This window comes from Myotis brandtii, unplaced genomic scaffold (assembly GCF_000412655.1).
Source record: "Myotis brandtii unplaced genomic scaffold, ASM41265v1 scaffold630, whole genome shotgun sequence".
Lineage (NCBI taxonomy): Eukaryota > Metazoa > Chordata > Mammalia > Chiroptera > Vespertilionidae > Myotis > Myotis brandtii.
In genome coordinates, this window is record NW_005370412.1 from 848,204 (window position 1) to 860,814 (window position 12,611).

Sequence of the window (12,611 nt, forward strand, 5' to 3'; positions counted from 1 at the left end):
TGGTTTTCAGGGGGACAGAGCCCACTGCCCATCATAGTTGCACATACCCTGTACCAGGTGCACTAGCACCACCCCCACTGGACAAAATGAGGCTCAGAGGCTTATACTGAAGAGTCTCCACCACCAGCCGCGCTACGTGCCTCCAGGTGCTCCTGGGACTTGTTACCTCCTCAAGTCCTGGGCTCTCTCTTCTTCCTGGATCGTGGGCTCCTTGCCCCCATGGCCGCCCCTGGGCTCGCGGTCCTTCTCCCCCTCGGTGGGCGCGCTGTCATCCAGGCCCCGCTCCTGGCTGGCCGACCGGCTCTGGGAGGCAGAGGAGGGCTCCTTGCCTTCTGTCCTGACTCGGCGGTGCCGGCTGCGCCGCTGGCTCTGCCTGTGCCTGGCCCGGTCCTCAAAGGTCACCACCGCCTCCCCTCCCCCAGACTCCTGCTGGGTCGGGTCACAGTTCCCATGGCAGGGCCTGGCCAGCCACGGCGGCTCCCGTTTGCCCAGCGGCAAGGGGCTCCTCTGGTGGTCCAGGGCACTGGAGAGGTCCCCTCCGTCCCCCTTGAGGGACCCCCCGCGGCTGATGCGCTCCTCCTCACACTTCTCCAGGCCCAGGCCCAGGGCCAGCCCCTCCAGGGGCCGGGATCTCCGGTAGAGGCTGGGGTGGGCGTTGAGCGGGTTGAGGGGGCTCAGTGGGTTGAGGGGGTTGAGCGGGTTCATGGGCGGGGCCTCCTCCTTGTTGAGGGCCTCCTGGCTGGACATCTGCATGTGCCGCCTCAGCTGGCTGGTGCGCTGCTCCCACACCGACATGTGGTGGCGGCGCCGCCGCTCCCGCCTGGCGAAGGGGAAAGGGGGAAGGCCGCGGTCAGAACCCGATGGCTGCAGGCCAAAGAGGGCAGCCCTCAGCGGCCATGGGGAAAGGGCAGGACACACGGTGCGAGGGGCACACGGGAGAGCCCAGGACCTGCAGACGGGAAGCACAGAGAGACGCAAGGAGCAGAGGGGGCCACGCAGCAACGGTGGTTGGACCACAGCCTCCCAGTTCATGGGCTTCCCACTTGGTTTCCCTGCTCTGCAGCAGCTGGGGGAGTGGGTGGGGGTGGGGTCAGCCCAGGACCCAGTTCCCTGTCCCCGGGGCCTGCAGGGCCGAAGTACAAAGGCGACTAGGTCTGCACTCCCTGCTCCAATTTGCTTTCAGGGCATCAACCTTCTCCTATTCTGTGCCCGCCACTGGCCCCTAGTTCCAGGCCAGAGACCCCCTTCCACCTGCTCCCCTCTCTTCTCCCTCAGACAAGCCTGGGGTTGCCAGGGCAGAGCAGTGCCAAGGTCAGAGTCTATCGAAGGGTGACCACGGGGATGAGCAGACCTATGTTACATAATGTCTTGGTGTCACCCTCACCAAAGCAGAGTACTGGGGTCTCTTCCAAACTTCGGAGGACCGTGTGTTCAAAGACCACCAGCAGCTCACCCTCAGAATGGCTGGGGAGCATTTCGGCTCCGGGCCGAGAGGAGCATTCACGTGGCAATGAGAACGCACCAACATGACACACAGGCGAGCACACGGGGCCCACACGGCGGAAGGGTAGCCACCTACGCCTTCCCCACACAGCTACACACTGTTAAGGGGACACTCGCAGGTGCCCACACACGCCCTCACTGAGGCCCCTGCGTGGCTGCACACAACTGCCTACGTGAAAGGTACAGCCACGCCGGCACAGGCCACTCACAGGCCACACAGAGAGCGAACAACGCGCAGGGGCACAGACCTGAGACACACAGAGACAAACACGTGTCGAAAGGGGCAGCGGGGCATGTCCACAAACCATGTGCATGGAACACACACGCACACACCACTGACGTGCACACCCGGCGCCACTTTGTCCACGGCAAGGACAAAGACACGGTGTCCCCGCACCCGCACATGACCACTCACAAACACGCAAACCGGTCCACACATACAGGTGGCTGCTGCGTGGCTCCCACATCGACATGTGGTGTCTTCTCCTTCTGTCTCTTCTGGGGAAGAAAAACGGACAGGTTCAGTTCACCCCGACCTCTAGAGCAACCACACGCCCCAGAGCCACCAGCGGGTTTCCAGGGAGAGGTATGGTCCCCAAGGCGCCCACACGCTCTCCGTACGCCCGCTGCCCTCTGCACACGCCCAACCACGCACTCTCCGAGGGAGTGACTTGATTCCTTGCTACGTGCAAACACGTGATCTAGGTTTTGAAGCGTACGAACAGACGCAAAGGATCCATTTCCATTTCATGGAGCAGACTGCTTCAGATGCTCAACCGTCACGCCCACTGGCACTCACACCACAACCTAAAGATCCTTCAGAGACCTATTACGGAGACAGATCTCTGGATGAAGAGCTGTATTTCCCCCGTCATTTCTAGATGAGCCCAGCACAGTCACATGGGTGTGAGCCCCACTCATCACTCCAGTCCCTCAAAACGTGCAGTGCGCAAGGGCTCTGCCACGCACACCATCGAGGCCACAGAAATAGCCCATGGCCGAAGGCAGGCCCACCCCTCCATGGCCGCCATCCACATTCTCTAGGATGCGAGTGGTGACCCCGCATTTATGCAACGCAGTGGCCCTGGCCAGAGGCCTTGAAGGTTTGGTCTGTTTAGCTGGGTAAAGCCCAGTATTAACCTTCTTGGCCTTGCACAGGGAAAACTCTCTTCTATACACACACACACACACACACACACACACACACACACACACACACTTGCTGTGCCCTTTCAATCAGGCAATGGAAGGTCAGAGAGGCAGGGTGTGGACACCACCCTCCAGGGCAGACAGGACTCCTGGGAAAATGAGACCGCCAGCTCAGCTCAACGCTCAGTGAGCTGGGACACCTGTGGCGAGAGCCTGGCAGACAGGCCCAGTCTGGCCCAACGGACCCTGCCTGGACCTGGAGGTTGGCAAATGCTGCTCCTTTCCTGATAAAAGTGACACCCACACATGGAGAACATGCTGGACAAACTAGCCCCGCCCCACGGCCACCCCTGTGTCTGCTGAAGAGGCCGGTCCTCCGTGGGGCTGGGGAGCGGGCAGCTGGGCTGAGCCTCCCTTGGTGCCTGGCAGAGGAGCGACGCACATGCGCACCCATGGGATGGACGCAGTCATCACTGTGCAGGCACCGGCGAGCTCCCCAACTGAATGCACCCCTTGGCTTCGCCAGCTGCGATGCGAGGAGGCACACGTGGGGTGGCGGTGCCGAGAGGCATGGGTGGCAGATAGAAATAAGGGCCCACACTTTACACAGGCCTCATGCAAACCCACCACGAAAAGCACATTCTAGCATCTAACTGCACATTCTCACATATTCAAATACTGGAGGCAGAGGCACGTGTAAGAGTGTAAGTGCACGAAGAATCCCCTCTTGGGTACGCATGCCTGAACACACTCAAGTGCACGCACACACATGCACGCACCAGGCAAAAGAGAAACCCAATTGCGGAATCCCACACAAATCAGGCACACACTTCAAAGCCCTCTTTACTTCTCACACATGAAAAGATCCACTTCCTGCCCCATCAGAATCATTAACGTACCTTCATTCCCCAAATCATACCGAGAAGCATCCACGTATCTCCAACCCATGCTTCTGTGACCTCACACGCAGCCCACAATTATCCCGTGGACCAGGAAGGCCAGTGAGCGTTCTTCCTCTTCCAGAAATGGGAAACAGGATCAGAGATCCTAGAGGATCTCACCACGGTCACAGAACATATGAGTGGCAGGACTATAGCCAGCACCCAGGCCATTTGGTTTGTCACCATGCTCTTTCCCTGTTGCTCCAGGGACAGCCACATTCTTGCTTTCACTCTCGAGGGGTGTGCACACACCTGACGGACGTAGCGCTGCCAGTGGCCCCCACCTCACACACCTGTCCCGCGTCCAGAGTCTGGAACTCTGCCCGTCCTGGGCGGTCACAGCACTTTCTCCCACTGCACTATGCCCAGTACACACACGGCTCAACACCTACAGGCCCTGCTACCGGCAGTTCATTCATTCTTTCATTCCATAAAGTGTAGGTTTCTACTCTGGGCTGAGCACCTTCCCAACTCAGGGCTCCAAACCCACTCTCCCCGCAGGTTCCTCATCTCAGGAGACAGAACCACCCACTGACTTCTCTTCTAAGCTTCAAACTCATGGAACCAACTGCCTTACCCAGCGGCATGTTTGGATACCTGTGTATTTTTCACCCAAACTCATGCGTTCAGGGAAGGTGGATTAGAAACCACTCAAGATCCAGAGATAAGTTTTTGGACGGGGGGGGGGGGGGGGGGCAGTTTTTTCCCCACTCACAGAGGAGGGGCCCAGACCCAGACCTCCGCAGTTTTGAAAGGTCAGGGCAAGATGATGGCCATGCAGGGAAGGGAGGGCTCCACGTGTAACCCTGGCATGCCCCTGCCAGGCGAGGCTCCTCATTCGAGAGCCTTGTGCATGAGCACGGGCCAAAAAGGGCTCCTTCCTCACTAGCTTCAAGGAGTCGATGATAGGGTCTGGTGCCACGCCCTGGGGATCTCCGGCCCTCTCCCTAGATACCCCAGGGCTACTCACACAGTCCTCAGGCAACTAGCAGCTACAGGAGTGCCATGGTTCTGCAGTCACAGCTCGGCCTCTCCTCCAACAGCATCCTCCAGCCCCACACAGGAAGTCAGCCCCACCCAGGGCCTAGCCCCCTGCCCCCAGCTCTACCAGCCGCCACAGGCCCAGGTTGGATCCTTAAAAGAGTCTCCTCACTGATTACTTCGTCACCTCTCATTCATTCCCTGGACTCAGTCCCCAGGGGCCACTCAGCTGGACTCAGTCCCCAGGGGCCACTCAAACTTCTCCTGCAAAGCTCACTTACAGCTTTCACGTTGCCAGTCCCTTTGCTGTCCTCATCTCGCGTGATCTTTCAACAGTATTTCACACCGCTGTTCGCCCTCCTTCCTGAAGGGTGTCCTTCTCTAGTCTCCAGGGCACCATGCTTCCTGGTTCCTTCGCACCCCCCCTCCTGGGAGCTCCCCGTCAGGCACAGGTGGGCTCTGGGCCTCTGTCCTCAGCTTGTCCCTTCTCCATCTGGACTCTCCCAGGTCAGGTCACCCATACTGGCTGCTGCAGTACCATCCAACGGCAAATGGCTCGCCCCAGATCGTTACTGCTAACCCCGACTTCTCTCCTAAGCTTCAGATGCCTATTCAACATCTCCCCTTGGATGTCTTATAAGGATCTCAAATTCAATGTGGCCCAAATGAGCCTGGGCTCTCCATCGGTCTCCAGAGTATGGTACACACAGCCGCCACCTCCCCACTTGCTGAAGCCTCACGCCTTAGACCTTGGGAGAAATGCTTCCTCTCCTCTTATTCATCCACCCATCACATTTAACCCAGCATTAGTTCACCCTATTGGGTCACCCTCCAAAACAGAGACCGAATGGGATGACCTCCCACCTTCTCCGTTGCCACCATCCTGCTCTGAGACCCTGTTACCTTTCACCTACTTTCAGAGTCAACTTTCTGTGTCCCTGCCTCTCCTCTTGGCCCCTACAATCCATTCTCCACAAAGCAGCGTGACCTTTGAAAAGTATGAATCATGTCCCATCCATCCTTCCACTTTAAACGCGCCCAGGGCTGCAACGAGAATACAAGCTGAAATCCTTCACCTGGGCCTTCGGGACCTGGCTCCTGCCCACCACGCTGACCTTGTCTCATTCGATCCCTTCTCGTTCCCTCCACACCAGCCAATTGCTGGAGATGCTCTGCCCTCAAATGTCACAAGACACTTTATGCACATTTAGGTCTCTGCTTAAATGTCACCTCTTCTGAGAGCCCCTCCCAGACTGCCCGAAGGTACTCCACCGGCTCCTGTTCCTCTGCCCGACTGCCCTGTTTCATGTGTTTTACAGCAGTTACCACTATTGAAAATTATCTGTGTATTTATTATCAACCTGACCTCGCTCACTGCAATAAAAGCTCCAAGAGAAGAGAGACTGTCGTGCTCACTGCTGTGTTCACAGGGCACCCCCTGGCGTGGAGCAGGTGCCCTGGGATAACCAACGGGTTTTGAATGGAGTGCAGGGGACAGAGAGGTGAGGACTGCCGACTCACTCGATAGAAGGCATGTTGGGTGCGGACATCGGGCTGACCTCCTTGGCCTTCTGCAGCGCGTGCTTCTGGTTGAAAGCCTCCTCTTCTTCCTGCTCATCCTAGACACAAAGAAGACACGGCTGTGCCTGGGACCCCCATGAAGAAGAGGTGGCTCCCTGGGCTCTCCCGAGAAGCTCTGGAGAGCAGGAGAGGTGAGGAGCGCAAGGGAAGAGGTGAAACAAGGCAGAATGAGGTGAGATTGGCTGAGAGACCACAGATGGCCAAGCTGCCGGGCCTCCGTAGCCCTGGCATGGCCGCAACTCTGGTCTCCTCCCTGCCCCATAGGCTGCCCCAGGAGAGCCGTGGAAGTCAAGGCCATGGCTCAGCCCTCGGTGGAGCTGGCCACGCTGTAGAGGTCACAGGCCAGAGCTGTCACTTGCCAGGTGTTCTGTCTGGAAGTGAGGGAACGAGGCCCTTCCAGGCAGAGGCCCTGAAGTGCAGCTCCAAGGCTGTGCCTTCCACCATGCCCTCTTCCCCGCAGAGCTATGTGTTCCCAGGATTGAGTGTTTTCTTTATTCTTCATGTTACAATCCTGCTAAGGGCCTCCTTGAGGGTCCAACCTATTATTTTTCTCTATCTCACGGGAGAACCAGGCTGGTCTGAGGCTCACCAAACTCAAAGAGAGTGAACCAGGCTTCCTTCAGGGCGTGTGGCTCTCCACCTGTCCAGGAGCTCCCGGGAGGGGCCAGATACGCAGACTCCTGGAAGCACCCCAAAGGCATCCAATGGCACTAGAACTATCGCATCCCCAGAGAGCAATGCTTACCTTGGTCAGCTCCTGGGCGTTGGCCAGATTGTCCACAGCGATAGCCAAGAACACATTCAGCAGCGTGTCTGGGGTGACGAGTTAAGGATGGACAAGTAAGAAAAGCAAGAGGCTTCAAAGCAAGGCTGAGAGGGCATCTCCACGTCTTTCCTGCTGGGGACACTAGGATCTACCGCAAAGAGTCACTTAAGCAGGGACTGTGGGAGGGGAGGACAGAGATACTATGCAACCCTGTTAGAAGGAGAATATGTCTTCCCTCCTTCCACATACCATCTCTTTGTTCAGGACAAAGAAATACATGAATGGAGTGAGAAGGCCTTTAAGCAGCTGTGATGTCTATCACAGCAATATCAAACAGAGAGTCAATAAACAACAAGATGGGTAGGGAACTCAACGTAGGAGCTCATCTCCCCTTTCTGGGAGGCTGAAACTGAAGCCCACCTACACGAGCCATCCTAAACGATTCTTAAAGATGAAAAGAAATGAGAACCCACATCCCATCACTGACTAGCTCTCAGTAATGGGTGCTAACTTATTTCTCCTGTTCTTCTTGTCCTGCACAGCTTCTGTATTTCATTTAGCAAAATGTCACGGAGCTCACAAGATCATTATGGAACCCATTTTTATTCTACACTCTAACCTCTCAAGTCCCAAATTTCCAACTGTGTTTGAGGCCCGTGTGTTCTGGGACAAAGAACTGGTTCCAGAAAGTCCAGGTCTGACTGCCCTCAGAGTAAAAGGAAAAAAAAACCACCACCAAAAAAAACCCACAAAAAAACAAAACAAGGCCACTGTGACAAATTGGCCTTCCATTTCTGTGACTCATTGCACAGCTTTCTTCTTACGGGCTCTCTTTGGTCTAGAGTTGGCTTTGGCCCTTATCAGTTTTCAGGGCAGAAAACCAAAAGGGGCATCTTTTCTCTGTGAGATTATAGAAGATGCAGAACCACAGCTGTATCACAGCAGCTCCTCGTTTTTACTCTACCAACCCCAATTCAAGGCAAGTCACACTCCCCCAAAACAGCTAATGATGGTGTAGAAGTTTGTAGTTTACCAGGTAAACTACACGCGCTGCATTCAAATAAATTACCTCATTTACTATTCACAAGGAACAAAGAAGACAGGCATTGGTATTCTAATTTCACATGTGGAAACTAGAAGCTCAGAAAGATGGAGTGCCTTTCTCAAGGCCACACAGCTGGATGCAGAGTTGCTGGGATTAAAACCGAATCTTCCTGGATCTAGATCCTGTGACCAGACCTGGGTTTTGGAATGCAATGAACTTGGTTTCTACTTTCCCTTTACAGTTGAGTAATTGTTTGATCTTTGTTATTTCTCCTATGTCTTATAAAGTAAGGATTAGATGAACTAGTGCCAGTAAAGCACTTAGTACACACAGAGACTCACAAATAGCACAGAAGCAGTCAATGTTAGATGTGCTTAGTTGTAGTAGCATTAACCATAATGCTAGTGTTTTAGAGATCTTACTATGGGGCAGGCTCTGTTCTATGGTAACATGAAATTAACTCATGAGTATTATAATCTGCCCACTGTTTCAGCCTACAACGATCTCTGCCCTCTCTTCTTTCCCCAGCTCATAGTAGCTCCAATCATTCAACACAATAGCCTCATTTGGATGCTATTCTTTTTCTTCATTTTTATCCCCTTTACCCAATTAGCGTACAAATTCCTTAAGGTCAGGATCCTTGTTTCTCTTAGTATACGGAGCAATGTCTGGTTTCCTCTTAGTATACAGAGCAATGTCCGCCCCCCCATCCCTGCCCCACTCCAGTTCTACCACCATCACCACCCTCCTCCCCACCTCCTCCACACCACCACCACCACCTCCACCTCCACCACCAACCTCCTCCTCCTTCACCATCACTACCACAACCCCCCCTCCACCACTTTCTTCCATCTCCCCCTTCCCCTCCTCAAATGCCGGACTGGGCAGGCAGGCAGCACAAAGAGGAGCATCTTTAAAAAGGATACAGTTTCCAAACAAGGTGAGCACAATGAAATAGATGGCTGACCACATGCCTGAGCTGACCCCACCCTGGGAGCGGATCCCATTGTACATCACCTCATTCCAGTCCTCACCTGTCAGGATCTACGCAAAGCAAACAACAGGCAGGTCAGAGACCTGGGCTGGTTGAGAAAATGGGGAAAAGTCTGGGCCTGAGCCTTTTCCACCTACCCCCTTGCTTGGCCATCCTGCCAGGGAGGGGAAAAAATGTCACTCCCATGGATAATCCTAAACTTTCTTCTGTTATGGAAGAGAATTTTAGGCATTGAAAATAGAGAAAGAGCATTAAAAGGGAAGATTCTATTCCTCAAACTACAGAGTCCCTCCCCCCCACCCCCACTTTGCCAGGCCCACAGGAATCACTCAGTCCAGGCAGTCTGGTCACTCCCCACCTGTCACCAGAGCTGCCAAGAGGCAGCTCCTGAGACAGCATCATTATGGGAAAGAGCTGCCTGGGCACCGTTCTGGGAACCTGGATTCTGGTTCAGCCTCAGATTCTGGCTAAATAGCGTTTTTCTTAGGTCTAAGACATTACTGATTATTAATTTCCCCCATTATTCCAAATTTATTTTGGTGGGGGCTAATCATACTTCATTAAATGATCACATGTGTTAGATGATGTTTCCGGTTTCAGAACACCATAAATGCAATAGCTTTTTTACCGTCTTTGACTCGAGATCTCATATGTAGGGAGGAGGCCAACGAGGCCATCATGAGGGGGCTCTTCTCTTATCGGTAAGAACAGAGCGACCGAAATCCTAGGAATTACTGTGGTGATGATTCCTCAACAAGCAAGGTACCCAGCTGCCTGGGAGGGGCCGAGTGGGATTCTCCTAACCCTTTCACCTTGCGGTGTGCGCCCAGGAACCTGCCAGCTGGCCTCATACCTGGAATACAGTCATGATGGCTGCAGGGAAAGTGTCAAAGTTTGCCGAAGGAGTCCCATCATTAAAGTTAAACCTGAGAAGGAAATCCAGAGAGAATGGAATGAAAATTCTTACACACCAAGGTTCCCCTTCCCAAGATTATGCCATTTTCATCACTTCTTTCCCCTTTCTCCACGTCCCCCTCTTTCCTACATTCCCCCCACTCCATGTCCCTAGTAAAGATGGTATTAGAGACTATGGCTGAAGGACTGTGCTCTGTGAAGGGTGTGTCTTTGAAGGGCGCGGGTACTGAGGTGGAGTTTGGGCAGATCCTGAGGTTCAGGGCCCTGGGCTGTACATTTCAGAGAGCTCCAGAGGAAGGGTCCCTGAAGCAAGAACCCTGAACAATGTGAAAAGGTTACAAGCAGAGACGCCTGTTCCACAAAACGCACAGTGGTTGATTTGGGCCATGAACAGGAGCAAACAAGATGGGAACTTGGTGATTGAATGAGTGACCCCGGCGCTCCCAGGCTGACGTTTTAAGGCTCCTTTGGATGGAAAGCTAGTTGGTGCTTACCTGCCTCCAAACAGCTGCATTCCTAGGAGAGCAAAGACAACGATGAAGAGGAAGAGGAGGAAGAGCAAACTGATGATAGACTTCATGGAACTCATCAAGGAGACCACCAAATTCCGTAGGGATGCCCAGTACCTACAAAACGCAGACGACATGACAGTGGTGAGCAGTGAATACCATGTTATCCCCAAGTCAGCTGGACATCTGCCTGGTGGTCTATGAATGAGCTGCATTTTTAATCCTTGTAGGAAGGAGAGATGGTAGCAACAGTGTGGCTCCCCTTGGGAATGTAGCATGGGACTTGGCATCGTAGATGTTTCTTCTGGTTCGATCTTTGGAGGAGGAGGAGGAGGAGGAGGAGGAGGAGCTGAAGAATGAAGTGGGGGGATGAGATAAGGAAGGGGAACATCTGGTAAGGGGGATGAGGAATGGGAGGACATATAATAAGGCAGAGAGGAGAGAGACCAAGATGGCGGCATAGGTAAACACCGGAGACTGCTGCCGCAAACAACCACTTCAAAAATACAACTAAAAGACGGAACGGACATCACCCAGAACCACAGGAAGGCTGGCTGAGGAGAGACTCTTCAACTAGAAGGAAAAATAACAGCACACCGAGGCTCAGAGGAGGCGCAGTGTGGAAAAAACTCAGGTGCGGAGGTGCGCGCGCAAAGCGGGCTGGTGGCTGAGAGCGCGGTTGTCGTTTTCGGTCAGGGGGGAGTCTCAGACTCTGAGCTCCAGATACGGGCGAATCGCTGGGGACTCGGACCCAAACGGGAGAAGCGGGAGTGTCTGGCATCAGTTGGAAGGCAGCTTTCCCTCCGAGGTTTGCAGCGGTTCCGGGGGTTCTGAGAAGCAGAGCCTCTGGGAACGGGACTGAGAGGGGCCATAACCGCTCCCTCCGCCCGCCCGCCCTGTTGAGCCCGCCCCGCCCAAGCCCTGCGCAGAGCCATTTGCCGGATCGCCGCAGGCAAAGGCTAGATTAGCGCCCCCCCAGAGGACAGAAGTTTTCCGCGGCAGACACAGCTGATTCACACAGCCAGTCGGCCTGGTGGTCAAATCCCTCTAGTATTAACTACAACAATCAAGGCTCAACTAGAACAAGACTGCGCACAAAGACCACTAGGGGGTGCACCAAGAAAGCATAAAAAATGCGGAGACAAAAAAACATGACAGAAATGGAGGATATAGAGCTAAAAATCGCAATTTTGAGGGCTTGCAAAAATGTGCTAGAAGCTGTCAATAAACTTGAGGAGAGAGTCACGAAAACTAATGAGACCCTCGATGCTATGATAAAGAACCAACTAGAAATTAAGCATACACGGACTGAAATAAAGAATATTATACAGACACCCAATAGCAGACCAGAGGAGCGCAAGAATCAAGCCAAAGATTTGAAATGCGAAGAAGCAAAAAACACCCAACCGGAAAAGCAAAATGAAAAAAGAATCCGAAAATACGAAGATAGTGTAAGGAGCCTCTGGGACAGCTTCAAGCGTACAAACATCAGAATAATTGGGGTGCCAGAAGATGAGAGACAGCAAGATATTGAAAACCTATTTGAAGAAATAATGGCAGAAAACTTCCCCCACCTGGTGAAAGAAATGGACTTACAGGTCCAAGAAGCGCAGAGAACCCCAAACAAAAGGAATCCAAAGAGGACCACACCAAGACACATCATAATTAAAATGCCAAGAGCAAAAGACAAAGAGAGAATCTTAAAAGCAGCAAGAGAAAGAGACTCAATTACCTACAAGGGAATACCCATACGACTGTCAGCTGATTTCTCAACAGAAACTTGGCAGGCCAGAAGGGAATGGCAAGAAATATTCAAAGTGATGAATACCAAGAACCTACAACCAAGATTACTTTATCCAGCAAAGCTATCATTCAGAATTGAAGGTCAGATAAAGAGCTTCACAGATAAGGAAAAGCTAAAGGAGTTCATCACCACTAAACCAGTATTATACGAAATGCTGAAAGGTATCCTTTAAGAAGAGGAAGAAGAAAAAGGTAAAGATACAAATTGTGAACAACAAACATGCATCTATCAACAAGTGAATCTAAGAACCAAGTGAATAAATAATCTGATGTACAGAATGAACTGGTGATTATAATGAATCAGGGACATAGAAAGGGAATGGACTGACTATTCTTGGCGGGGAAAGGGGAATGGGAGATGCGGGAAGAAACTGGACAAAAATCGTGCACCTATGGATGAGGACACTGGGTGGGGAGTGAGGGC

General features: G+C 53.1%; 1 protein-coding gene across 1 annotated transcript in view; it reads right to left on the reverse strand.

The window, feature by feature from the left end:
• The window catches only part of CACNA1E (calcium channel, voltage-dependent, R type, alpha 1E subunit), a 340,306-nt gene that overhangs the window by 64,669 nt on the left and 263,026 nt on the right, over positions 1-12,611 (reverse strand). Inside the window, exons 15-21 of the mRNA XM_005880270.2 lie at positions 10,370-10,501; positions 9,814-9,886; positions 8,893-9,010; positions 6,901-6,968; positions 6,096-6,193; positions 1,945-2,001; positions 167-820 (exon numbers count right to left, since the gene is read on the reverse strand). Coding sequence (XP_005880332.1) covers positions 167-820; positions 1,945-2,001; positions 6,096-6,193; positions 6,901-6,968; positions 8,893-9,010; positions 9,814-9,886; positions 10,370-10,501 — 1,200 coding nt within the window. The remainder of the gene's footprint in view (positions 1-166; positions 821-1,944; positions 2,002-6,095; positions 6,194-6,900; positions 6,969-8,892; positions 9,011-9,813; positions 9,887-10,369; positions 10,502-12,611) is intronic.